Source organism: Colossoma macropomum, unplaced genomic scaffold (assembly GCF_904425465.1).
Source record: "Colossoma macropomum unplaced genomic scaffold, Colossoma_macropomum, whole genome shotgun sequence".
NCBI lineage: Eukaryota > Metazoa > Chordata > Actinopteri > Characiformes > Serrasalmidae > Colossoma > Colossoma macropomum.
The window spans coordinates 35,304,455-35,331,875 of NW_023494793.1; the positions used below are offsets into that span (position 1 = coordinate 35,304,455).

The 27,421-nt window shown below is 39.4% G+C and overlaps 2 protein-coding genes across 5 annotated transcripts in view; both read right to left on the minus strand.

Annotated features, from left to right (window-relative positions):
• The window catches only part of nr1h5 (nuclear receptor subfamily 1, group H, member 5), a 29,883-nt gene extending 17,573 nt beyond the window's left edge, over positions 1-12,310 (minus strand). Inside the window, exons 1-2 of one of the 3 annotated variants that reach the window (XR_005007679.1) lie at positions 12,157-12,307; positions 4,235-4,376 (exon numbers count right to left, since the gene is read on the minus strand). Coding sequence is in view for 2 of the 3 variants with exons in the window: in XM_036579364.1 (XP_036435257.1) it covers positions 4,235-4,331 (97 nt within the window). In the remaining variant the exon portion in view is untranslated. Of the gene's footprint in view, positions 1-4,234; positions 4,377-12,156 lie in introns of all 3 variants that reach the window. The other 2 variants (XM_036579364.1, XM_036579363.1) reach the window with 2 other exon arrangements.
• Positions 12,311-18,551: 6,241 nt separating this feature from the next.
• Positions 18,552-27,307, minus strand: slc66a1 (solute carrier family 66 member 1). 2 transcript variants are annotated; one of them, XM_036579369.1, is made up of 9 exons: positions 27,021-27,307; positions 26,218-26,361; positions 25,114-25,303; positions 23,992-24,121; positions 23,227-23,326; positions 22,664-22,824; positions 21,380-21,472; positions 20,566-20,751; positions 18,552-19,083 (listed from the first exon to the last, which is right to left on the minus strand). In XM_036579369.1, the coding sequence occupies exons 3-9, from the start codon at positions 25,299-25,301 to the stop codon at positions 18,997-18,999; spliced, it is 945 nt and encodes a 314-aa protein (XP_036435262.1). In that variant the 5' UTR covers positions 25,302-25,303; positions 26,218-26,361; positions 27,021-27,307; the 3' UTR covers positions 18,552-18,996. The 2 variants fall into 2 exon arrangements, with proteins under 2 accessions (XP_036435262.1, XP_036435261.1); XM_036579368.1 differs by having other exon boundaries at positions 26,214-26,361.
• Positions 27,308-27,421: the final 114 nt, after the last annotated feature.

Consider the following 27,421-nt stretch of genomic DNA (forward strand, 5'->3'; position numbering starts at 1 on the left):
CTTGTTTGTAGTATTATTAATTTTTATTTCCCACTACTGTGTAACACAGAGCTGCCCAAATGTGGCTCGCAGGCCAGAGTTAGCTTAATTTGGCCCACCAGAAAGTTACCCTAAGCTGACCCCCTACTCAAAGAGGGAATAAACATTGATTTATAGTATATGTAACTTATTACTTTCTTACTTTCCTTTTAAAATTGTATTTTTAAAAGTACTGTAATAACAAAATCTAGTGTAATGTTTAAAAATATTTACATTTGAAAAAAAATAATAATTTGAAAACTTTGATACCTACTTTATTTGTACAGTCATATGCAAAAGTTTGGGCACCCCTAGTCAAATGATATGTTTTGTTGATTGTAATTTAAATTACTGTTTATTTGCTGAATTTAACATTCTGAAAAAAATAAAACAATAAAATAATAAAACAAAAAAAATGTGGTTTGTGCAAAAGTTATGGCTCATTTTTTTATATTACATTTTTTTTCCCAAAATGTTTAAAAAAAGAAACTGTGCACTAAAATTGGCAGAAAATGTTATATTTAAGTTTCTTCTCTGTAGAGTGTTTTAACCTTTACTTAGAAAATCAACAGCACATCACCCAAAACATTTGATCTAACTTTTGCACATGACTATATGTTGTTTTGTCCACCACAAACATTGCACTTTGACCCCCCCAAGACAAAAAATTCAGGCACTCCTCCTATAAACAGGTCATCCAGGAACACTTGTGTATGCAGTGTTTTGTTTTTTATTTTATTGGCCAAAAACAAGCACCTGCTTTATTGAATATTATGATCTATTATAATCAATTCTAAGAACCCAAAATCGATGCAGTCGAATCAGCACCTTCAGCTCAATACATCACATTGTTACATTACATTGTTACACTTTCACCCACCTAGTTAGTACCGAGCTGACAGGATGCCGGAGTGTTCCCCAGGAATGTGATTCACATTCACTGACTTGCGTGATTCATGAATTATTTAATGACTTTTATGAGGCCACTGGGACAGAATAAAAAAAATTCAGAACAAGACCTTGTGAACCACTGAATGATTTCTGGAAACAGGATGCAGCTGAAGAGCTTTGTGTTTGTGTTTATGATATTAGATTCCTTCTTCTGGCCTTCGATCTTTTATGAGTGTGTGGAATGGAGGCAGACTGAAACTTCAGGCCTGTGAGAATGGGCTTGGGATTAGCAGAACATTTTGCAAGTCACCCCACAGAGAGAACACATGTTACTACTGGCAAAGGTTCTGAAACACATCTGTGCAGCGAGACCTCATTCTGATTCCATTACACACCTACACGCCGCCTGTGTGCTGATAAAGAATGCGGTTACGTGTTTGCAGTCGCTGTATTAATAAATGACTTCATGTTATTGAGAAATCACAGGTAGCTAGATCCACATCCATTAGGGCTTATAAAACATTGTCTTTGGTGGGCATTTCAACCAATTCATGATTCATAGTAAAATAACTCTTATATGCAATTTGGGTGTCTCTCAGTTGAATTATGCATTGTTTGTTTTCCAGCAATGTTGATGGAACATACAGATGAAATATGTGTACAATTTACAGATGACAATGGTTGGTATAGTGTAGTGGGTAACATCTCTGCTTTCTGCACTGTTGACTGGGGTTCAATGCCCCACCTAGGCACCCTACATTATATCAATAAGAGTCTCTGGGCAGGACCTCTAACACTACCTTCACCTACCTGTGTAAAATAATCCTCTCATTGCTTACTAGCAGCTCAACACAGATTCACAATAGTTCACAGAGATCCAACAGTGTCCTAGTTAATCTGATAACAGAGTTACAGGAAAAATGTTCGATTTGATTTTATAATTAAAAACATCCGGGTTTCCAGGGCTTGCAGAACAAGGCTACCACACATAAAAGACCAAATCAACGTGTTTTACTTACTACGTACAGGAACGTGTACTGGAATGATTTTCTAGGGTAATCAGCTTTAGGCTACAGATGCTGCATATAGAGGTTAGTCTGAAAAACACTACAGTTTCCCTTTAAAATACCTTATTTGAGTCTACAGTAGTTATGAAATGGCTTATTGCACTACTTACTGAATAATAAGCCTTAAAACTAATAACAAGCAGTTTTGGGGGTTAATAAGAATTTCCATAAACAATCTTTACATGCACGTGCATGGAGGTATTTACTTTGTCCTACTGTTTCCATGCCGTCAACGTATGATACTGCATCTAATTTATATCTCTCAGTCCTCCCCCCCTTCACTCCTCTCCCAGATGTTTTCTGTCTTGTTCGGGCTCAGATATGTTGTGTGACATGGCTGAGCTTGTATCTGTTTGTAAACCACTGAGAGCTCACTATAAACAGCCATGTTGGTGAACAGCATTGCTCACGTAATGTCCAGTACACCGCACTCCACCCTCAGCTGCCACAGCCACAATGTGAACTAAGCCAGAAATGGAAAAGGGAGCAGTGGGTATTCTCCAGGGTCATGTGAGCCACCACGACAGTGTATATACATACTTAATCTCTTAAACTGCAGGTTTATTATTGTCATTAAACCAAGTATACCCAGTATGAGGTACTGAGGGTTCAGCAACACTGAGGCAGCATTCCTGCAGTGTTAAGTCCAGCAATATGAAACATTTAGCTGACAGAAAACCTCAGCAGTATCAGGAGTCCAGCAGTATTAGCAGTATGAAGTGTTCAGGAGTTTGAAGTTCAGCATTACGAAGAATTCAACAGTATTAGGTTCAGCTGTATGAAGACCTCAGCAGCAAGAAGAGTTCAGCAGAATGAAGAGTTCAGCACTATGAGGGATTCAGAAGTATGAAGTGTTTAGCACTATGAGAGTTTCAGAAGTATGAAGAATTCAGCACTATGAGGGGTTCAGAGGTATGGAGAGTTCAGAGGTATGAAGAGTTCAGCAGTGTTTTGACAGTAATAGGAAGAGTTCAGCAGTATGAAGAGTTCAGCAGTATGAAACGTTCATTAGTATGAAGAGTTTAACAGTATGAAGAGTTCAGCAGTAAGAAGAGTTCAGCACTATGAGGGATTCAGACATATGAAGAGTTCAGTAGTATGAATGGTTCAGCATTATGAAGAGTTTTAGCACTAAGAGGGGTTCAGAAGTATGGAGAGTTCAGTAGTATGAAGGGTTCAGCAGTACAAAGTGTTCAGCAGTATGAATAGTTTAGCACTATGAGGGGTTCAGAAGTATGGAGAGTTCAGTAGTATGAAGGGTTCAGCAGTACAAAGTGTTCAGCAGTATGAATAGTTTAGCACTATGAGGGGTTCAGAAGTATGGAGAGCTCAGTAGTATGAAGGGTTCAGCAGTACGAAGTGTTCAGCAGTATGAATAATTTAGCACTATGAGGGGTTCAGAAGTATGGAGAGTTCAGTAGTATGAAGGGTTCAGCAGTATGAAGTGTTCAGCAGTATGAATAATTTAGCACTATGAGGGGTTCAGAAGTATGGAGAGTCAGAGGTATGAAGAGTTCAGCAGTTTTTTGTCAGTAATAGGAAGAGTTCAGCAGTATGAAGCATTCATTAGTATGAAGAGTTCAACAGTATAAAGAGTTCAGCAGTAAGAAGAGTTCAGCTGTATGAAGGGTTCAGAAATATGGAGAGTTCAGCAGTATGAAGAGTTCAGCAGTAAGAAGTGTATAGCAGCATGAAGAGTTTAGCACTATGAGGAATTCAGAAGTATGAAGTGTTTAGCACTATGAGGCGTTCAGAAGTATGAAGAATTCAGCGTTATAAGAGGTTCAGCAGTATGAAGGGTTTAGAAATATGCACAGTTCATCAGTTTAAAGGCTTCAGCACTCTAAGGGGTTCAGCAGGATGGAGAGTACAGTAGTATAAAGAATGTAGTAATAGGAAAGTTTCAGCAGTATGAAGAGTTCAGCATTATGAAGAGTTCAGAAGTATGGAGAGTTCAGCAGTATGAAGAGCTCAGCAGTATGAAGAGCTCAGCAGTGAGAAAGGTTCAGCACTCTAAGGGGTTCAGCAGTATGAACAGTTCAACAGTATGGAGGGTTCAACACTATGAACAGTTCAGCTGAAAGAAGGGTTCAGCATTATGAGGCGTTCAGCAGTATGGAGAGGTCAGCATTATGAAACGTTCAGCAGTATAAAGAGGTCAACAGTTTTACATTCAATAGCATGAAAGGGGTAGAAGTGTGTCAGGTTTACTAGTATGAAGTTTAGCAGTTTGACAAGAAGAATAAGAAGATTCTCACCGTAATACTGGAGAGGTTCTGCAATGCCGTACGCGTCTGCTCCAGACAGGTAGCCTCCGGTGGCCATGCCCATCTCGGGGTCCGCCCACTCCCTCATCTGCACAGCTGATGTCAAACACGCACGCCAGAGAGATAACCACGTCTATCACAGAGTAAGATACAATTATGAAGAAAAAATTCCAGTACATCTGTGTATCACATAAGATCACATAAAACATCAACAAACAACAAATTTCTGATTCTGATTTCAATTCTTTACACTCACATACATTTTCACCACCTATTTCATTCATCCGACTCAAGTCCACAACAGGTCTTCCAGCCTTGGAGCTGAAGGACCTATATTTAGAGAGAGCTGCGATTTTAATGGTTAACCCAGAACATGGTGAAGTCTGAGGAGGGTCAGAGTGTGGGTCTCTCGGGCTGTGCATGGAGACATGGGACAAGGAGTGTGAGAATAACATGGAGATGAGACCCGGGTGTCCCAACAGCTGCTCTGGCAGAGCTTTCAGAGAGAGGAGCTTGAAACAGAGGCAAGTCCCTGTTGGACTCCACAGGTTTGGCCTGAAAAGGGGGGGTCCCAGTTGAGTTCAACAGCTGGAGGCCCTTTATGACCCACCTGAGTGTTTAGCCTTAGGAGTTATAGGAGCGTCACCATTGGAACAGAGGGAGGTTTGACGTTCTACAGGAAGCAGCCCCACTGTGGGGAGCCAAATCTGAATTAGAACTCACAGAAAGTACTTTTAGTACTGTATTCCCCAGGTTCCTCCATGACATCACTCCACTTTCTCTTAGCTTGTTCTCAACCCCTAAAAGCTGAATTTAACACTGGTGATCACAAAAGAAAGAATAACTGTTCCTCACTCAGAGCTCACTGAAAGAAGTGGAGAAATTCTGCTTAAAGTGTGCATTCGGAAAGTTCGGCAATCTCAATCAATACCATATTTATGTTCGTAAGTAGAAGAGGAGATATTTTATCATGATTTTTAAATTTGATGAAAAGTTATTGTTGTCCATACTTTATTGTTTAGTGGAAAAATAAAGCATAGTTTACACTTTTGCCATGTTGTTCGTTCTATCCACTTCACCCCCAAACTATTCATGGCCTGTTCTACGTACTAGCTAGGTCTACCCCCATACCATGAGGCTTCCAAGTTAGAAAAGAGCAGTAAAGGCCAACATATGCTGAGACATGAAGCATCACTGATCTTAAGTTTATTATATATCACATAGTAAATCAACAGAACTTAAGACAAAGATATTTGTTCTGTTAACTTACTATTAGCAGTTCACACACACACAAACACACACACACACACACATTATCTAAATGGCTTATCCATCTGGCTCGTGGGGGAAGCTGGAGCCTATCCCAGCGGTCACTGGGTGGAAGGCAGGAAACACCCTGGACAGGTCGCCAGTCCATCACAGGGCAGACACACAGACATATACAACACACACACCCACACCTAGGAGCAATTTAGTGTGTCCAGTTGGCCTGACGGCATGTCTTAAGCCTGTGGAAGGAAACCAGAGTACCTGGAGGAAACCCACACAGCCACGGGGAGAATATGCAAACTCCACACAGAAAGGACCCTGGTCACCCAGCCAGGGAATCAAACCCAGGCCCTTCTTGGTGTGAGGCGACAGCATCAAATTTTAAGCCATTACCTTTTTTTGTTGAAATACTAACATTCTTTTTCAGTGTGGTAAGTCACTAGATGCTTTAAGGTGCTTGGATGAGAACATTGCCTGCCAGTTCTTATATGCTAGCATCGCACAGTGATGGAAGAAAGCGAGGGCTATGCCCCTCTCAGAGACAGCAAGGAGGGCAGTTATGCTATCTTGGACTTCTGGCCACGGATAGCTGTGGCATCACGTGGGATTGCACATGCCACCAACACAAAAACAGTTTAGAAGCCCATGTTTTCCCCTTTCTTGACATTGAAACAAATGGAAAAAAGTGCAGTTGATACAGAATGTAAACTAAATGTTAATGTAATTAATTGCGTAACTTACTATGTCACAAAATGTGCAACACATATACACTAGTGAGTGCACACACACCTAGGGGGCAGAAAGCACACTTGCCTGGAACAGCCCTATCCACAGCGCCCAGGGAGTAGTTGGGGGTTTGGTGCTTTGCTCAAGGGCACTTCAGTTATGTATTGTCAGCTCAGGGGATTGAACAAGGCTAGTTCCCTAATCTCCAGGCCATGACTGCCCCTAATACTAACTACAATGAAACAAAAGTAATAACTCTAAGTTAAGTTAATAAGTAATGACTGAATCGGAGCAACTGGTAGAGCTTGACATTAGCAATACCAGTGCCATAGGTTTGATTTCCAGGGACCACACACACCATCTTCCCTGTACTGTAAGCTGCTTTGGAAAAAAGCATCTGCAAAATAAACAGTGGTACATGTGGAAGCTTGAATTGGAACCACAGAAAATATTAAAGACCAACCACAAACAAAGACACCGCCTGGTCCCCCTAAAACACTACACTGATATAATTCCTGTATTTCTTCCATTGCCCATGCCCATCCTACCTTCCTACGCAGTGTATGTGGGTCACTGTAAGTGTCCCGAGGGATGGACAGAGTGATAGGCAGCTCATCTCTGATGCTCCGCTCACTGTTTGCTCTCGCTCTGTTTGCCACAGCTCTGTTTGTGTTGCAGTTAATATTTGACACTGAGAAGATTTAGGATTTTAAGAGCCGTGACCCCCCCTTTACTCATCCCGCTCTAACTCACAGTCATCCCGGCTGAACACAGAGAGGGGCAGGCCATCCCGTGCAGATCTGAGTTACGCCATAAGACACATAGCAAATAATCAGTTCATCCAAACTACAGCGGTGCTTCCCGATTCTAGGAATACCACTGTCCTGCATATTGAAGAACTTCCTCTGTTCTCTGTTTTTTTTTTAGCATCAGGAAAAAAACGGAAAAATATATTTAACAGAAAATTACACAGAAGCCTCTACAACTAAATATGTTATCAAATTTTCAGTATTTAGAGTCCACCCTATGCCTTTATTACAGCTTCTGTTCTTTTCGGGAGACGTTCTTTCAGTTTTTCAAAGAAAGACATTTTTCCACACCTCCAAAGTTCACTCTTAGAAGTTGGTTGCATTTCAAATTTAGACTCATCAGGCAATAAAACCTCACTCCACATCTAAAATATGTCCAGTTTTGTTGTTCTGGTGCAAATTTTCTTCTTTTTTCCTGTTTCCTTTTCTCAGTAAGAGCTTCTTAACAGCTACACATCCTTTCAGACTCATAGCGCTGAGTTGTCGTCTCACAGTGGAAGGATGGACAGAAACACCTGTGGACTTTTTCAGATCTGAAGCAAAAGTGGAGGTTGATTTTCTCCTCTCTCTCAAAGATGAAAGCTTTAAGTGCTGTTAATCAGATGGGGTGGTCTACCAGATCTTTCACAGTTGTTAGGAGTTTTTTCTCTGTATCTTTTTATACATTTTCGATTTTTTTCATCTATTTTTCTAAGACACTCCATGACATTTAGCTACACAGTGAAGTTTTGATCGTCTTTGTAATCCGCAGTAAGTCATACTGTGTTCTAAACTACATGGTGAAGCTAAATTGTGTGCATTTTCACAGAAGCTTAATTTTAACAAGCTCTTCCTGAGCTAGCAAGAGTGTGTTTGCACAGATACTCCAAAGTGGGACAATGTAAAAGGTTTAACATGCTTAAAATGGCTTAAGGTACTAAAACTATGACCAAATTTCATTTACATCTTACTAGTCCTAAACACTTGTCTCCGTGACGAAAGGATGAAATCATAATACTGAGAGATTTGGTGTTCCTTTAGTAAAATGAGTTTAACTTGAAAAAAGTACTTTTCCTTTACCTTCTTCAGGGTCACATGCCAGGCTCATCAAGTCATTGGCAAAAGGCTACGTGAATTAAAGTCAGAGTGTTAGCCAGCTTCCACAGAGCCGTGACCTGGATAGAACCCAGCTGGACACACCTGTGTCAGATTATGGGGTTATGCTTTTGGCGGCAGACAGTGTTTATGGCCAGTAAGATGTGAGAAAAACGCGGTGGCGTTTTACATTAAGCCACATTAATTTTTTCCCTCCAGGACCAGGATTGTAAACCACTTAGCATTTAATGCTAATAGCTAGCTGGCTGAGGTATTCTTGATTTGTGTGGGGGTCAGTTTTGATAGAAATATTATTAGCGCTACTGCATCCCGAGGGAGCAAGGATTGTTATCACTATTTTGTTATTTCTATTGTTATCCATCAAAAAAATGACCGCGGGTCATTTCCTCGAGAATCTGAAAGAATAAAAACAGGACCTTTGCCTGGCTGCCTCACACAGCTCCACTGTGGACAGGGTGAGAAAGAGCAGGACTGTTGAACTCCCAGCGAGAGTGAAGAGGGTTAAAGGGTTTAAACGTTCATTCATTTTTCTTTCATGCAGAGTTTTCAGGAGGACATAAATAGCATCATGTATCTGCGGTATAGCTTGCTTATTCCTCGGATGGGGGTCGTGGGGGGTCTTATGTTGCAAGGCCCTTTGGGAGTAGGAGTCGTGTTAGAGGAGAGAGAGTGGAAAGAGATTCATCATCAAGAACTTCCCGAAATGTTTTGGCTACACTGTGTCGGACCACGCTGAACACAAAAAAAGTCTTTGATACCCCCCAAACCTTTTCTTCACCCCATCCATCCAGCCCTAGCTGTCCGTCGATTCGTCCATCCATCTACCAATCCATCCACCAATCTTTTGCGTTCCTATTTTCTTTTTTTGGTGGTTTACGCATTGTTTGCCAGTAGTCTGGCTCGGACAGTGCAGTGTTTACGGATTCTAACAGGAAGCAGACTCTTAGATTAGAGTGGCCTTGCAGGCAGAGATGGTGGGGGGAGAGAGTAAAGTCCAGGGTTGAAACGCTTTGAATGGAGAGATAATGGGTTTTGGGCAAGTCACTACTGAACAAGACAACATCACAAAACCTTTTACCTGCCTTCAGAGACAGCCAAAGTAGCCTAAACACACACTAAAGTACAATACTGTTACTTCAATCAAATGTTGAATGGAATTAATCACGTAGAAAAATGTAAAAAACAAAATAAAGGTCTAAAAAAACTCCAGTTCTAGAGAAACTTACAACACACTACAAAGTAATGTGATCACTTTTTCCTGCAACAAAGCAGTATAACATGTTACGGACCACATTACAGTTGCTGACTGACTTACACTAATTTTTCAAAATGTATGCGTAATTAAATCATAAGGATGTGAACAAAGTCAATTTTAGAGAAACTTACCAAGTCAGAATTATTCACAGTGGTGGTGATAGGAACCAGACATCTGAAAAGTTTAATGCATCTAAAGCTCCCTCACACAGAGTTATTATATGAAATGGTTATAAATACACTGCCTGATGCCTGACATTGCTTTACGATAGTAATCTTTTCTGTATTTCAAAACACACGCAAGGCTGAGAGACACATGCAGGGTGTCATAAGGTAAAATAATCCCCAAAAAAAACTATATTTTTTCAAATTTACCACAGTTTTACACATACAATATCAGGAGACATGTGCAGGTTGACTGGTGGTTTTGGATAGTAAATGAAATGGCTATATTTGTGTTGGATTCATTGTGACCCCTGGTTCCTATCACCACCACTGTGAAGAAATCTGAGTCTGTCATTTCTCTCCAATAAACCATTTCACTTCAAACCACTCTGAATGACTTTGTTTATATCTCAACCACTGAATTACGCAGTGGTTGAGATGTAAACCACTGCATTTGCATTTGAAAAGTTTGCGCACCTGGGTGCTCCCTACATTACTCTGATTGAGACCGCCATAACTTTAACACGAACAATCTGTTGAAACATCGAACTGCGCTAATATGAAACTGATGGATAAAAATCCCAGAGCTGAGGAAGAGAGAACCTGGAACGCACCTACACCAGACTTGATTTTTCATTCAGGAACAGATAGAGTTCACAGTTTTTTCCTAAGATATTTCCTTGAGGCAGCTGCTTTTGAACAGTTTCTACTGGCTAGTCTCTGAGTTTTTAATTAGCATTAGCCATTCATATCTGGCTGTGTGTTCAGAGTGAAACACAGGCCTTTTACTGTGATGGGCTATTTCGAAATAAATTACTGAAAAGGCTGTTGGGTTTCCCCTGCACTTTCTGGCTGGTACAGATTCGTATGGGTTTTAGAGAGTGACACAGAATTAAAGTAATGAGTGGTGAGATTATTCACTAAATAAGTTATGAAGAAAATGTAACTGAGTAAATGAAAAGCTAGCTATCACTTCTGTCTGCCCAGTTCAACACAATGGCACTGCAGTGAAAAATGAAGTAACGGATAATTGACAGTAACTGGTTCGTTTGAACATAAACTCTCTGTATCTTTTCTCCACCCCAGACTTGACCTTCCACTCGACTAGTGACCTCTATTCATTTTGATCTCACACATCTGTAGTTTGAGGCCTTCAAACTGTACCTGCACCATGGCCCACCAAAAATATATGACTGAACACCCAGACTGAAACACGCATTTAAAGAAATTATACATCATATCTCCACATTCATAATAGTAATATGATAGACATTGTAAAGGGTGGGCTTCACACATACAAGAAATATCAGTGCTATATTGTCATTAATACCACCTCATATTTTTATTATTTTACTTCTTCTTACAAATAGATATAAAGCATTTTGTAATGAAACTTCAATTTATATTATGGCGAATACTGACAACATATAAAAATGTGTTTAATTTTCATAAGGCCTGATTATCAGCACATAAAATCTCCAGATATCTGTCTGAGTTGCTGTTCAGAAAGTTATAGGAATGAAAACTGTATTCAAATTTAAACCTTTTTGATGTTACACTGCTGAAGGCAGTGATGACCAGCTGTTACTACTGGTCCATTGTTAGATATAAGAAAAAGGGGAGTTCCACCAGTTTTTCAAAATTTCTGCATAATTAGATAACTTATGATGTAAACAAAGTCATTCAGAATAGTTTGATGTGAAATTTTCTGTTCTAGGGAGACTTGCAATGGGGGTAGGGAGCAAAATTGTATATAGATTTTTCAGCGAAGTATTCTTTTAAAATAAAAGTCCTAACTGGCTCTTGGCTTAGACAGTTCAGTGCCTTTAACAGCTCCCTCATACGAAAGTTATTATATGAAACGGGTTACAAATTTATTAAAGTCTGAACACAAGGTTTTGAATTTGAACATATTTTTTAAATACACTCTTGTCAGCAAAGTACATGGCAGCAAAGCAAAATAAGGCCCAAAGAAAATAAATTTTCTGGGGGCTTTATCAACATTACATATTAAAAGAAGACATGTAGGTTCACTGGTCATTTTGGATAGTAAATAAAATGGCTATTTGCTCATGGCTGTATTTGACATTGCAACACCTGGTTCCTATCACCACCACTGTAAAGAAATCTGCGTCGGCAAGTTTCTCTACATTGAACCGTTTCACACTGGACCGTTCTGAATGACTTTGTTTACATCTCAACGACTGAACTATGCAGAAATCATCGGAATTCCCCTCTAAGATGAAGACCATAGTCCAGTTCTGAGACAAACGCTTTGTCATCAACTCCTGAAAGTAGATAGACCTATTTTTGTCCAATACAACAAACATGTCCGGACATATGATCTGATAACCTTCTTCAAAAGTATGTTTTTTAAACTCGAGCAAGACCTACACAACTTCACGACCTCAGTAATTAGAATATACTCTATGTATATTAATGAATGTATCATGTAAACTTCAATTTACCATAAAAATGACATATATAAGAAATAAGAAGACAATTTAAGACATTGGATGTGATCATTATCCTGTACTCAGAGCAGTGTAAGAGTCTCTATGGGAATGAAAGCAGGAGAGATCTTTGTGTACTCACCAGCTCAGATGTTCTCTGTGTACGCTCTCCCAATTTCCTCTTGATTTGACTCCTCTTACATTTGTAACGTTGACAGCGGTCCAGCCTCTGACATCCAACACTCGCCAAACACACACACACACACACACACACACACACACAGAACAAACAGTGCTTTCTCCCCAATACAAACCGTCAACTCAAACACATACCAGTACATGCATCTGTGGTCTTATGCACGTAACGTTAAGAGCCGGACTCGGCTTAGTGTTGCAGTAAATTGTAAATTTTGATTAACTGCTGGAAAACGTTTTTTAGTCTAAGATCAGGCTTAATCTCTGTCTGGAAAAGAGGCCAAAAAATAAAATTTAAGAGATGAACTAACTGCCAACAGTTAACTGACACTGTGTGCTAGTTGGGGTGGCCAGTTTAGTGGGTAATCTACTAAGACGTTCCATGTAAAAGAACACAGGCACAACTTCATAATTAACAATAACACCAGCACAGTATAACCACGTTTGGCTCACATGCTTTCTGTATGAAAGCCCATTTCTGCCAAAAATCCTTCTGTTTCAGGTTTAAATTGCGACACATTAGATTGAAATAATGCCTTATTTGTCAAGATTTTGGCTTGAGTAAGTCAGAACAAGTGAAAAAACTATTTGAAAAAATGTATTTCTTATCAAGAAAATTTGATTATTAAAACATAAGTAATTATTTTAAGAAAATAAGACCTTGTTTCAACATAATATATCAGAAATGTGAGAAAATAAGTAATCGTTTTGACTGTCTGTGTTGAAGCCCTTGCTCATTTTCAGCTGGTTGGGATGAGCTGAATTTCAGTTCCCAGCTGAGCGCATTCGGAAACCTAAAGAGCAGATTTATTTAGTGAGCTGCAACAGACAAATTTGAACAAGTTTGTAAAAATGTTAGTTAATCTGGTCCTAAGTGGGTTAATTATGGACGACAATCATACATTTTACACTACTTTCAACTTAAAATGTGTATCACAAGGACGATTTTGAGAAAGTGAACCTTGATATTAATGTTAAAAGTACAGTATATGTCCAAATGTTTTTAGAGACCTGCTCATCCAAAGTTTCTTCAGAATTCAAAGGTATTGGGCTCCCGAATGGCTCAACCGTATAAGCGTTGGCCCTATTATCAGAGATCTTGAGTTCGATCCCAGTGATGCTAGAATGGCCCTACCTCACCCCATCACTGTGCTAGCCAGCGAAGGCGTCTGTTAGCTGATGATTAGTGTTCTTCTCCAGGTGACATTCAGCTGTCCAATGATGTTGCACTAGTGGCAGTTGAAAAAGATGCCTGTGGCTGGATTCCTAACTAATGGGTGGAACTGGATACGACTAAATTGGGGAGGAAAAAAAAGATCATAAACCTTATTCTGACTCATCATAAGTGTACTGGGTGGAACTCCATAACTTCAGAGAACACATTTCTACTGCTCCATGGCCTAATGCTGGGGGGCTTTATGCCCCTCTAGCTGATGCTTGGCATTGGGCATGGTGACCTTAAGCTCATAAGCGCATCTCATTCTATTGACAATATTTTTCTATGGATATTATACAAGCTGAGTGTCTGCCTGTGCCAGAAACATGTGAACTTTAAAGTAGGTAAAATGGCTAATTAGAAGAACACACTTCTGCACATTTTGATGCACAATTACTGCTTACTTGCTAAATTTAACATACAGGGGGGTAAATAAAACAAAATGTGGCCTACGCAAAAGTTATGAAGCTATGGCACATTTTATATTTTATGTTTTATTTTTTCCTATATGTTAAACTCAGCAAATAAACATAAATTGTGCATTAAAATGAGCAGACGAATGTCATATATAAGTAAATAATGTGTTAACTTATTTTCTCTTAGAAAAACAAATTTGTAATTTGGCCAGGCTTTTGAATACAACTTCAACTTAAAATTCATATTGTAAGACAAATTTGCTTCAAGCTTCAAATAAAGTGATGCAGAAAAAAACACATTACTTAAGATTAAGATCTCTACTCAAATCTGTATTAAACATTCACCATAGTCACGTTATAAAGAAGGCCCCTTAAATGCATAGACACGGAAAAATGAAAAGTAAAGCATCTCTATAGGATCCCCTTTTGGCTAAAGAACCTCTAAATAATCTAAAGGTTCTATACAAATTCAATTTATTTCCTCAAATTTTATGTCGAAACCAAGAACCATTTAGAACCTTTAATTCAAAAGACAAATTTAATTTGTTCAATTTTGCTTCCTACCCTGAATGTAGTCTATCAGCCAAGACATGATTGGCATCAAAAGTCTTCTTTAGTGCTGAACTAGAGCTGCGAGGCTAATGTTAACAAGCAACACAAGTCTATCTCACCCAAAATCATTTTGGCAGTCATAGACTTCTATTATATTAGCCTTGTAGCTCCAGTACAAAACTAAAGCAGTTGTATGTAAGAAAGAGGAATAGAAAGTGAGAGAATGCGTAATGTCCCTATCAGGATGAGTGCAGATTAGATACATGCCTTCATTTTGCTTGAGAAAGTGAAAGAGAGAGCTGCAGCGTGTGAATGAGTGGGACTCATTAGGACATTCCCAGCAGAGCAGTATTTATAAACAGCGCCCGTTAAGCCTCTGATGGATGAGCGGTCACTATCTCTCCACTCTTCCTGCGGCCTCGCTCGCTCCATCCTGGGTTTCACAATCACCGTGACACACTCCCCCACTCGCTCACTGTCACTGCAGAATTCAGTCTGTCCTGACCCTCTTCCTCCTTGGGTGGGCTCTAGCTAAAGAGCAAGGGGGACATTCTCAGGGTCACAAATTCCACCCCACTCTCCTAACTCACGGGACACTAATGACAGGGACGCTGCTAATGAGGAAAAACAACACAAGCGTGTTTTCCAGGAACAACAGACAGGCAGGCGACCATGACAGGAACCATGGGGGAGCAGGGAAGAGACTTCTGCGGAAAAACCCACAGCGGTCAAAAATGGAGTGAGCCCAGGGTGAAGTTCACTACACGTGAAGGCTCAGTAATGAATTCACACCTAAGTGAATAGAGCTCTGAAATCGTATCATCGTTCTGCAGGCCGCATCACGCCCATATAAAGAACTCAAGGTCTAAGCTGATTTCTCTCTGAGAAAAATGAATGGCATTTTAGAAATTCTCTGCTATCGTGCCCTGTGATAAACAAAAATCAGTGCTGCCTCTACCTAATGAGCAGCAGAAGCAGTTGCTTAGGGCTTTGTGGCCTCCAGGGGGCCCCTTAACAACTTCTGGGTTATTTCTGTACCATTATGTTGTCGAAGATTCTTAAGCGAAGGGGAAAACCAGAGCCAGCTTATGAGGAGCCTGGCCTCTTCCTATTTACCTCGTTATATCAAAACCAGGACTGCAACACGCCAGAGGGTCCCCACGAGCGAGTCCTCAATGAACGAGGGTGAATGGAGTCAAACGGCTAAAAACGAAAAGTTATAATAGTTTCTAATCACTTACACAGACCTTTCCTTTAATTTTAGAAAGTAAAATGATGTATTTCACTAAAAAAACAAAGAAAACTGTGTTTCTTCAAACAGGTTTTGGGCAGCAGGATGCTCGCATTACTGCTACTGGGTGCCGATTGGTTGGCGAGCAGAGCAGCTCAATGGCTGTTTGCACTCACTGATGTTACGAAGGTGCTGATTTAAACTCCTATGATTAAAGTTCAAAAGCGCTCAAAAATATGTTTAAGCATTTATAAACTATGATTTTGCTGAAATGCTCCATCTTAACCTATTCATTTTGGACTCACTCGGGAGCACCCTCTAGCGTTAGAGAAACCCGCTAGACATTACAGAGTGGTAATTCTCCTCTCTACAAGTGCTCTGGGAAAACACAACTGGCTAATCATGTTTAGAAAAAAACATCCAGTGCTGTAAAAAGGGAAAAGAAAAACAGATGAGGAGCCTAAAGGAGCAACAGGTAAGATGATGCAATCTATCGAATTCATACTCCACACAGTTCCTCCTCCACGGACTTCTCCAAATGTGGTGGTTAATGGCTTTAGCAGTAGTAGCCAACAGTTTGGGCAGCAGGTTTTGGTATTATAGTGATGAACTTTAATAGTATCTTACTATCACGCGAGGTGAGTTCAGTGTGCCGGAGTGTTAGCTTGTTTGTGGTGCGAGTGCAGCATTATTCGTACTCTGACTCTGAGTTGTGCTACAATTTCTCAGTATATACTGATTGGAGTTCACACAACTCAATTCTGCAATGGTTGTTATGAAAGAACTCTTGTGGTCAAAGCACGGGTTGGTCAGTCAAGAACTGGCCGTCGTAAAAAAGTTTTGACATTGCAGTTTTGGAAAGTAGAGGAAGGAGTAAAGCAAAGAAGGTCAGAATAGCTTCAATTTCTAGGCCTCAAAAAGAGTTGATTCTCTGATTCCATGTACTCCAAATCTTTAGACTCAATTCCACATAGAAATTTGCTCACATCCACAGTGTGATATATTCTGCTGTTACTGTCTTCACAGCCTGTTTGAAAAATGCATTCTTCCACAACACATACAGCACTAGATTGGCTGTATTGTACTTTGGAGAAAGACAAATGAAGAGTAAAGTTAAATGTGAAATGTATAATAAAACGTGGCTTACAATGGATATGATTGTACATTTATGGTAAAACTCCCACAGAAATGTTCTACTTTGCTGCTAATACTGCATTGCTTTTATACAGTACGCAGGTTCATGAGGCAGATTGGCCCCTACAATCATTTACAAAATACACTCTGAAGTTTCACTCTGGAAACTAAAAAATGACGATTATCCGTAACACATCAACAACATATCAGTGAAGTACCAGTAGTGAAGCATCTGAACACACTGAAGTAAATATCTTGTAGATGTTCTGTTGATACATTATTTACGTTAAGTAGATGTGTTGTTAATATGTTACTTCCATAGCGCAAAACCTAACCTTACACAACTTTACCCAAAACCTAATCCTAAACCTAACACTAACCTCAACCCAAAACCTAATCCTAACCCTCATATGTTTTTGATATGTTACTGAGGGTCCACTGGGTGTTTGTTTCACCTAAAGAGGACAGTAACACTTTACTTTAGGGTGCTGTTCATAAGGCTACATGACTCCTACATAAGCTTGTCTTGACAGCTGACATAACCTTACATAAATGTTTATAAATGCTTACTACAATAGGTGTCATCTGTCATAAACGCTACTTTAGCTAACGTTGATCAAAACTGGCTAATGTAACCTTTATAACGAATGACGCCTATTGGAGTAAGTATACATAAACATTTATGTAGGGCTCTGTCAGTTGATATGACAAGCTTATGTAGGGGTCATGTAGCCTTATGGACTTTGCCCTATAGTAAAGTGTTACCAAAAAGACCACTCAAAATAAATAGTCACCAAAGCTGGTGACATTATGGAGATCAGCCTACAGCTGATGAAAGCTGTTGCCGATAAAAGTGTAACGTTAATAAGTCAGCCAACAACTAACGGCACTTGACAGACCCCATCGGTTCCATTACAGGAAGGTGCTCAGTTGGCTGCGATCTGCAACCCTCACTACTAGATGCCACTAAATCTTACACACTGCACCTTTAACCAACAAGTCAATGTTTTCCTGGTAACACAACAGCTTGTGGTCATATATATGCCCTCCTGGCAGTTTCGCAGCAATTGTAATAAGTCGTGTGCAGGTAATCAGCCTTGTCAGTCTTACTGGCATTTCGACTTCAGTACGTGTTCTCACTTTCCCTTTTAATTACCATGAAATTTCTACATTAAAGTGCATGTGTGAAAGAAGCCTTTGTCTTGTTTTTTGGAATTGAGAACTGAGAAAATTATTGTGTGTAACCAGCGCTACTGACTCCCATCACATGAATCTGAGTCAACTGCAGATTTTCTGAAATTTAACAGGCCAGCATTGGAGTGAAGTGACCCTTGATGTTAACTTAGCAATAAGTGTCATAGTATTGGTTGTCTGATTGCTTGAAAAAACAGAACTCTTTTCAACTAATCGGATTGTGTGGTCGGAGGAAACTTTTGTACGAAACAAGTGAAATTGACATTTGTTTTGAGCGACTAGAGAGCTCTGGCAGAAAGACCACATCAGTCTTCATTAAGTATTTTTTTTTTTTCCTTTCTTCTTTTTTTTTAAGACAGGAACAAATCCCAGAATGTGTGGCTGACAAACAACTTTCATTCACTAAACAGTGCAGCCTTCACTGAGCAGCAAAATTAATTCATATAAACTAAAACAAAATAAGAAAAATAAAACAAATTTGAAAGATTCTGAAAAAAAAGTCCTAGAGATGTTACCAAAAAAATTCAAGTGATTAAAAATAGGCATTTAAAATGCACAGTATATTCATAAAAGTCAAAATATAAAGTAAACCATGTAAGCAAGATTTTGTGTGATCTTTAACATCGTACATGACAATTAGTGTCCATGTAAAGGCACCATTTTTCTACAGACAGAAACATATTGCACCATCGTTAATATCGTTCACAAATGGAACAAAACCAATACAAGTACTACAAAAAGGGTTTGTGTTTAAGAGGAGTCCCTTTGGTTCTGAATTATAAAAAAAACATTTTGTGCATGGCCAACATATCCCATAATTACACGATAGCCTACAATCCAAGACTATATCTGGTACAAAAACGCCACAAATATAAAACTACTATAAATAAAAGTGGAAAGTGAAAAAATAAAAAAAACATAAAAGGAAAAGGAGAAAGTAATCCGCTCTGGACAGTCACTCATGCTCGAATCAAGGGGGAATGTCACAGCAGAGCGTCCTGAGTGCCTCGATGCCTCAACACGACTGGTGTAGAGGACGTAGGTTCAGTTGTACAGAAGAGGAGCAGACTCTTCTGCTCTATTACAGTTGTCCAGCGGAGCCCTGCGGTAAATCATAAACTGCACAGATATCTGAGGAGAAGGGCGTCAGGGGAAATAATGATGGCTGGAACAGAGTAATCTCAAATCTCAGAGTAATTTCAGTCTCTCTTTAACAAAGGATTCAGTAAGGCAAGGTTGATTCACATCAATACTCACCTACATCATTTCAACCACTCCAACAGCAAAATAACTAATTACTGGCAGCCCAAGGTGGTCAGAGCTCATTTAAGCAAAAAAAAAAATCCGTTTTAATTCTGATTGCGTAAGTCTGGAATTAATGCACACTCTGTGTTCACAACCAGGAATTTCTAGTGTTAAGTAAGGGTACACAAGAGGCAAGTGCACTAATGAATCATAGATACTTTTAATATATGCACTGGTGAGAAAGAATATATTGTTAAAGGAATAGTTCTGTCAAAAATGCTAATGTTGCAAACAGTGAATGAAATCATACAGTAACCAATTAGCATTATGCCAGTGACATGCTAATCAGAGGCTACTACCTTCCATTCATCATAAGCCATGTTTATATGTTCCATTAAACAATTCATTTAACTTTATTGGATATTCTTATTGGGGCGTTATCAGTGGCATAACATCAGAGCCGGTTTATGAGGAGCCTGGCCACTTCCTATTTCCCTTGTTATATCAAAAACATGACTGCAAAACACCAAAGAGTGCCCGCGAGGGAGTCCTCAATAAATAGGAGTAAACAGCTAACAATGAAAAGTTAAAATAGTTAAAAGTTAAAAAAGTTTCTAATCACTCACCCAGAACTTTCCTTTCATTTTAGAAAGCAGAAGGATGTATTTCACTAAAAAAGCAAAGAAAACTTACCTGTATGTTTAATTTTTTCTACAGCAAACAGGTTTTGGGCAGCAGGACGCTAACATTACTGCTACTGAGTGCTGACTGGTTGGTGAGCGGAGCAGCTTTTTGGCTGTTCACGCTCACAGACATCATGGACGTACATGAGGTGCTGATTTAAACTCCTATAACTAGAGTTCAAAAGCGCTCAAAAATATAACTGCAGTATTAAAATAATTGATGCTATTCAGTGCTCAGGAAATGATTGTATTCTTTTACATTAAAAAACGTTTAAGCATTTATAAACTATGATTTTGCTCAAATGCTCCATCTTAACCCATTCAAGTTCTCTCCTAGTGTCTTTGTATGCAGGGCATGCACCAGCATATGGGCCTGTACATTTGGAGGGGATTGGGACTGAGCAAAAATGTGGACCGTCTGACGGTCCCTGAGGACCAGTTTGAGAGCCACTGCTGTAGAGCTACAGAGCTTTCAGCTGCCCAGTCACTCCATACACAGTATTTATTAGACTGCAGTCTTGTTTGTGTACTGTAAACACCAGGCTAATCTGTTTTGAATGTAAATTCAAAGTGAACCAGCAGCTTCAGATCAGCCAAAATGCTTCCAGAGATTACATAGCTGTCAATACCAAAAATCTCCATTTACTATTAAGCACAATATTTGTTTTTGTGAGTAAAAGGATACCATGAGGTCGAGGGTGAGCGTCCCCAGGCTACCGATGAGCCAGGGCAGGTGGTGTACGATGTAGCTGCCCTCGCCCTGGCCGCGGTCTGGGTTCTTCAGCAGAACACTTAGCCCGTATGTGATGTTACCCAGAATGACCAGAGCAAACAGGAAGTATGATACACCTTCTGTTGATTTCCGACGAAACTGCAGACAGCGACAAAACACAACAAAGTGAGGGAGAGAGAAGAAAAAACACCTGGCCAAGCAAAATATTTCAGACTAAGCATATGTAGCATTTGCCCTCTTTTTCAGATTTGTACCCAATTTTCTTTAGTCTTTAGCCAACTGTTCCCACCATCTAGGTCTCCTCCCATCACACAATGCTACCAAGCTGGAAGGATGAAGGCTAACACATGCCTTTTCCTAGACATGTGAAGCACCAATGCATCTTTTTGAACTACCAATACAGCCCAACACGCTTGTAGTCGACAATGAATAACAATTCTGTTATGTCAGCTAAAAGACACCCGATTCAACTAGCATCACACTGAGTTTTGGAGGGAGAGTGATGACCATCCTACCCATCCAGAGAGAGCAAGAGAGAGGACAGTTATACTCTCTCGACAATTAATAGCTGGGGCATCACTGGGGATTAAACTCACAGAAAGCCAATGCATGCACAATTGCACCACGTGGGAGCCCTGCATTTTCCCTCTTTAATGTCAGATATACAGTGAGGCAAAAGGGGGAATAATAAAAAAAATTAAATCACTGCAAAGAAAAGAATATTAAATTCTTCCTATTTTTTTTTTTTTAGAAACTAGTGACTTACATTTGTGTACATCTGTGGCAGCCTGGAGCACAGGTAGAGCATTGAGGAGGCTGAGCCGATTGTAAAGCCAATGATCTCCTTTGTGGTAAAAGCCTGAACAGAACAATAAGGACCAGTTTATCAGATATACATTAAGCCCAGACCAGAAATGAAGACAATTTCAAATTCAGAATCCCTGTTCATAGTAAAACATGACCCATCAGCAGGCATGTGTCTGAAATGTTTATGAACCTATTATTATTATTATTATTATTATTATTTTATTATTATTATTATCACAAATAAAATACCACTCAGCATGTTCTCCCTACCATAATAAAAATCTACAGTGATCAACACTGGAGGAATGTTAAAGGAATAGTCCAGTGTTTTCTCCTTAAATGTTTCCTTGTTATTACTAGTTTTCAGTATCTTTTAAAATAAATTCAGTTTTGTGTATTGCTACAGTAATAAATAGCACAAGTATGACCTCCCATAAGCTTCCACAGGACGTTTGGTTTTGAATTCAAAACAACCATAAGCATAAAAAACAGACATCATCACAGCATCAAGTTATTGTGTAAATAATGAACAAGTATCGTCACTGCCCATTAGATTAACAGCTAACATTCTTTATGCCTAGTTTCAGTTATCCAAGTTCCTCCACCTGAGATGATGATAATAATAATAATAATAATAATAATAAACAGTAAATAATACAAGGCTAGACATTAAGCATTTTCAAGGACTTGTATTTTTCTGAAGGCCAAAATCCCTTGTCTACTTTAAAAAAAGGTCAATAGTGACTGTAAATGACAGTTTTGCATAGATGTATAAAAATTACAATTAGAACTGAACTAAGAGAGAGACACATAAAGAGAGACACAGAGACAGAGAGAGGGAAGGAAAAGAGAGAGTGACAGAAGGAAAAAGAAAGACAGAGACAGACAGACAGACAGACAGACAGACAGACAGACCGACCAACACTTCCATTTGTCGCAGACAATTGTTAATTGTTAAGTCAAGCCCTGTAATTATATAAAAATTACTTAATTAATGTTGAAGTTAAGTTAATTAAGTTGAAGTTCAGCATTTCAGAGCATAGAAAATAATGGAATCTGCAGGGCAGGAGTAAACCTGGTCAGGGAACCACTGGACCATGATCACAAAGCATTTGCAACAGTATAATTAACAAGATAATTACAGAAACCCTAAACTGATATTTGAGACTTTGGCAAATTGAGAGTTCAGTGAATGTGATCGATCGCTTTAAAGGAATAGGGAAACACAGCTGCCTCTGTTTACCTGTATCGAACCGATTTGTTCATCCACAGCCAGCAGAGATCGGCCTCTGAAGCCAGAGACCATCCTCGATTGCTCATACGAGACTGGAAGTCGTATCAAGGAGGCAGACACTCCGAGCAGACAAAGCACCCCGACAGCATTCAGCACCGCTCTGCCTCCACCTACAGACCGAAGCAGAGGAGCGCTGCTCAGAGTTTGTCATCAGCGCATTCCTAGAGCGCCTAACACTGACGCTGAATAATGATGAAGGCAGGAAGACAAAACAGCTCAGCACTTCTGATCTCCTAGAATGGTGATGAACTGCGTGACTTGGGGCCCTCAAGAGGACCAACATTCATATAATCACCCACTGTGTGCAGTAATTAGTGACCTGTGGCTTCAACACCGCACTGAGAGTTACATGATGAAAGAACCACAGTATACAGAGTCAGGGAGAAGCAGTAGACAGTCTCTACTGAGGGATTTAGCTCACCCTGTCCTGTCACTTTCAAAACAAACAGGCATAGCAATTGCAAACATTACTGTATTTTGGCAAATTTAAATTAAAGCTAATCTAAAATTACCTATTAATTCACGGTTTGTCATTTTATTCCTCAGCTTGTAGTAGGAATACATGCTCAGCATTACGAGGTCAGCAAAGACATAGTAGACTGCAGTGTATGTCTGTAAGAGAGATAATGAGAGAGACAAGCAAAATCAAACAGACAAGAAAAACATACCAATAAGGAAAACAGTCGGAGTGCTGACTGATCAATTAAAACAAGTTAGAAATAATGTTTTCCTTGAGATTCTCTCACAATTGAGCTGCTTCTCAAACTCAACTCTCAAAGCCATTGATCATTATTCAGGGCCATTAATCATTACTCACAGCCATTAATCCCTGTTTAAGGTCATGAATCCCTATATGAAGCCATTAAATGCAATTTTTTTTTACAATTTTTCTGCATAATTAAATCACTATGATGTAAAGAGTCATTCGGGGTGGTTTGTTGTGAAAAGATCCATTCTAAAAAAAAACTGCTCACAGTGGTGGTGATAGGAACCAAATGTGTGAAGCAATTAATGCCTCTATAAACGAGCCCTCACAGAAAGTTAACAAGAAATGGTTACAAACAACTTAAGTTTTCAGATTTATCACTATTTCATCAACAATACATGTACAAACACATGCAGATTCACTGGTCATTTTGAATAGTAAATAAAACAGTTATATTTGCATTGTGTTGACATTGCAACTCATGGTTCTTATAACCACCACTGTAAAGAAATCCGAACAAGAACAAGAACTGTCGAATTCCCCTTTATTAACCATTCGTTTTGTTCCTTACCTGAAGAGGAAGCTGGTCGGCCAAGAAAGAGCCAATAAGGTTACACGAGTCCCCCGCTAGCCACAGCAACAGAAACCAAATAGATAAAGCACTGTCCATGTTCCCTGTCCTACAGGATTTGTAGTATTGTCTAGAAACAAAGGAATGGACAACTTTCTTAGCACTTCACAGTCATATACCTTCTAAAAAAAACTCTGGAAAAAAGTTTACGCCATAAGAAAAATACCGCTTAGTTCGTATTGTTTACCAAAACTTCTCCCTCAAAATGTTCCTTTTATTCCAAGTTTACAGAGTATTATTAAATGATTTTTTGTGTTTTTTATTGGTGTATATGGGAAAAGGCATGCTTCTAATGTAAGATTTACCATAAGCGCCCACACTGTGTAAAACTGTATACAGTTTCTAAATCGTCTTACACAACATAAGCATAAAAACATCACAAGCGTCAAGTGGAACATTTTAATATATTCATTCATTTTTAAGCATAAAATTACTACCCATTCTCTAGTATTCTTTCTGTATAGCTTCAGTGTCCTGTGTTTCTCCAATGGAGAGGGACAAAACAGTAAAGAGGTGATAAACAGAAATGCCTCTCTACTCACAGCATTTACTGCAGTGTGCAGAGAGAACCCACCCCCATGCCAAGGTTGACACCTTCCACAGGCTTCCCATAGAAGCCCATGGAAAATGTCAACAGTATCTTACTTTAGAAGACTTTGTTTAACAAAAACACACTAAAATCTGTGTAAAGGCACTGATGGAAAAACAAACGTTTCCATGTAATGTTGCTCCAAAGTGAGGTCTGATCAAAGTTGATGTTTATGATAGCAAAGACAATGACCTACTTACTGGGTGGTATTTTGAATCATATCTTACTTTAGAAGCACATACTTCAAACAAAATCACTAAACTAATTATAAATGACTCTAAAAACTGAGAGGAAAAAATGTAGGAAAAAATTGACTATGACATATAATATAATATATATAATATATAAATATATAATAAAAAATATATATTTTTTTTATAAGTAAACATTTTTTGGTCAAGCGATTATGTTTGAGAAAAGGGGAACTGTGTGAACTTGATTTTGACCCATTTCTTCAAGGTGGCAGTACTTACGGGAAAGTGGATACCATGAAGCAGACTATAGACAGCAGGCCCAGGATAACACTGGCCATGTCTCTGGCATCCTGGGCACACTCCTGGAGTCCGTACCAAACCCACGCCGTGCCATTAGGGCAGATGATGCTGAAGTTTCCATCTCCATCAGACTGAAATCCACCAGGAGAAAAAGCCCCAACCGACATAACTGGAAAAGTGACAAGCATTTGAGCTGGTTTAGACTCGGTAAGATACAAAAAAGACGTGGACTCAAAAATGTTCAGAAATTCTACTTAAACGGTTAAAACGTAAATAAAGTCATTCAGAGTGGTTTGGTGTGAAAAGCTCTGTTCTACAGAAACTTGAAGTCAGAACTGTTCACAGTGGTTGTGATAGGAACCAGATGTCCACCACTAAAAGCTCCCTCACAGAAAGCTATTATTACATTAAGTGGCTAGATATACGCTGCCTGATGCCTGAGACATTGTTTTTTCAATAGTTTTGTGATAAAGTTTTGGCTTAAAATGTATTTTAATCCATTTATTTTACATGCAGGGTGTTCTAAGGCAAAACAGTCCCCAAAGAAAATTTATTTTTCAGATTTTCCACTGTTTTACCAACATCAACATTACATATAAAAACCCAGAGGATGAGTAGGTTGGCTGGTGGTTTTGGACAGTAAATAAAATGGCTATATTTGTGTTGTAGACATGGTGACCCCTGGTTCCTATCAGCACCACTGTAAAGGAATCTGAGTCGGTGATTTCTGAACGCTGAGCCATTTCACGTCAAACCACTCTGAAAGACTCTGTTAACATCTCAGGGACTGAATTATTCAGAATTTGTTTTTTAAAAATTGTGAAATTCCTCTTCAATCACATAATTCAGCCGACAGTCTAACAAGCAGAAGCACCAGGTACAGTTACATTAACGTAAACGATCGTGGGCCAAACGGCGATGTTGCTGGTAAACGAAGGAAAAAGGCCAAAGACTCACAGTTTGAAAGGATTTTACCCTGATGTTCAGATGTGTGCGGTCTAGAAAGACTCTAAAACAAAACTCATACTGCTGGGATGTCATAAAACCGTAAATTTTAAGCAGAAATAGAAACCGCTTACCGACCAGCCTCGACGTCCCGGTTCCAGCAGCAAACGAGAAACAACTGCTCAAAACAAGGCTGTAGCGACAGGACGCTGCGCGAGCTCTGATTGGACAGTTGGTGCCGGCGTCAGGGGTACGTCATCAGCACGAAGGAAGAACCACGGTCTGTTGAAACAGTAAGTGAAGACCGTTTATATTGCAAAAACATATTTAACTGTTATTAATTTTAGTATCAGTTTTAAACACATTTTTGTGGAAATGAACGACTACAGGTGAAGACTTGATAGTAAAACTAGCCAGCTCAGCAAACGCTTTTCAGTTTCACTTTGAACAGGTTAGACAGAGGAGAACATGATTCACACTGTTAAACCACATTATTCATTATATAATCTCAATTTAGAGCACAGGGGTCGGCCTCTTTCAGCAAACGAGCCACCGTCTTTTCACACTTCTTTATCACATATCAATACTTCGCGCTACTTTTCCTGAAAAGAGAGTAGCTAGTGTTGGGTATTAAACCTCTTCACAGAAACCCCCCAGTGTGGCCTCCACTAAATCCATGCTTCTGTGGAGCCAGGTTACAAAGTACGGCAAAAGATTAATACGAGATTAAATACAGCTCTTTGTACGAATTTTCCGTTCCACCTTAAATGGTGCAGCAGTACCATTCTGGCTCCCACTGCTGCAACTACTACTGACCCATTTAAGGTGGAATAAGACGCTGACTTCCGCTTCGTCTGGGATTTTATTTTTAATTATTATTTTCTTCTTATTTTTTATAATAAAAATAATATAATATAATAAGAGTCTTACTAAGGACTTACCTAAGAGTCAGCAAGCCTGACCCGACTTCCGCTTCGTCTGGGATTTTATTTTTTATTATTTTTTAATATAAGAGTCTTTCCAATGACTTATCTAAGAGTCAGCAAGCCTGACCGCCCGCCGTGCTCGTCCCCAAAGCTCTGCCAACAAACGATAAAAATGCTTTAAGTTTAGCCACCGACTTCACAGAGCACTGCTTGGGCAAGTTTAAGTCTCCTTCAGCCGCTGACACAGACATCAGCTGATCTGCTCTCACCTGACCTGCACATCTGTCTATTCAGCATAATGGAGACAGCAAAGAGAAGGAAAACTAAACCACAGGAAAAGAGGACGAGAAGAAGGCATGAGGTCAACGAATGAGCTAGTCTAGACTCCTCAAAGGAGTTGAACGAGTTTGACTGAT

Excerpts from the sequence above, each read along its gene's own strand:
- slc66a1 (XM_036579369.1), bottom strand. The coding sequence starts at position 25,301 with ATGTCGGTTGGGGCTTTTTCTCCTGGTGGATTTCAGTCTGATGGAGAT. Across the intron at positions 23,327-23,991 it reads CCGACCAGCTTCCTCTTCAG|ACATACACTGCAGTCTACTA; the intron begins GTAAGGAACAAA and ends TCTCTCTTACAG. Across the intron at positions 20,752-21,379 it reads TGCCACAGATGTACACAAAT|TTTCGTCGGAAATCAACAGA; the intron begins GTAAGTCACTAG and ends CGCTGTCTGCAG.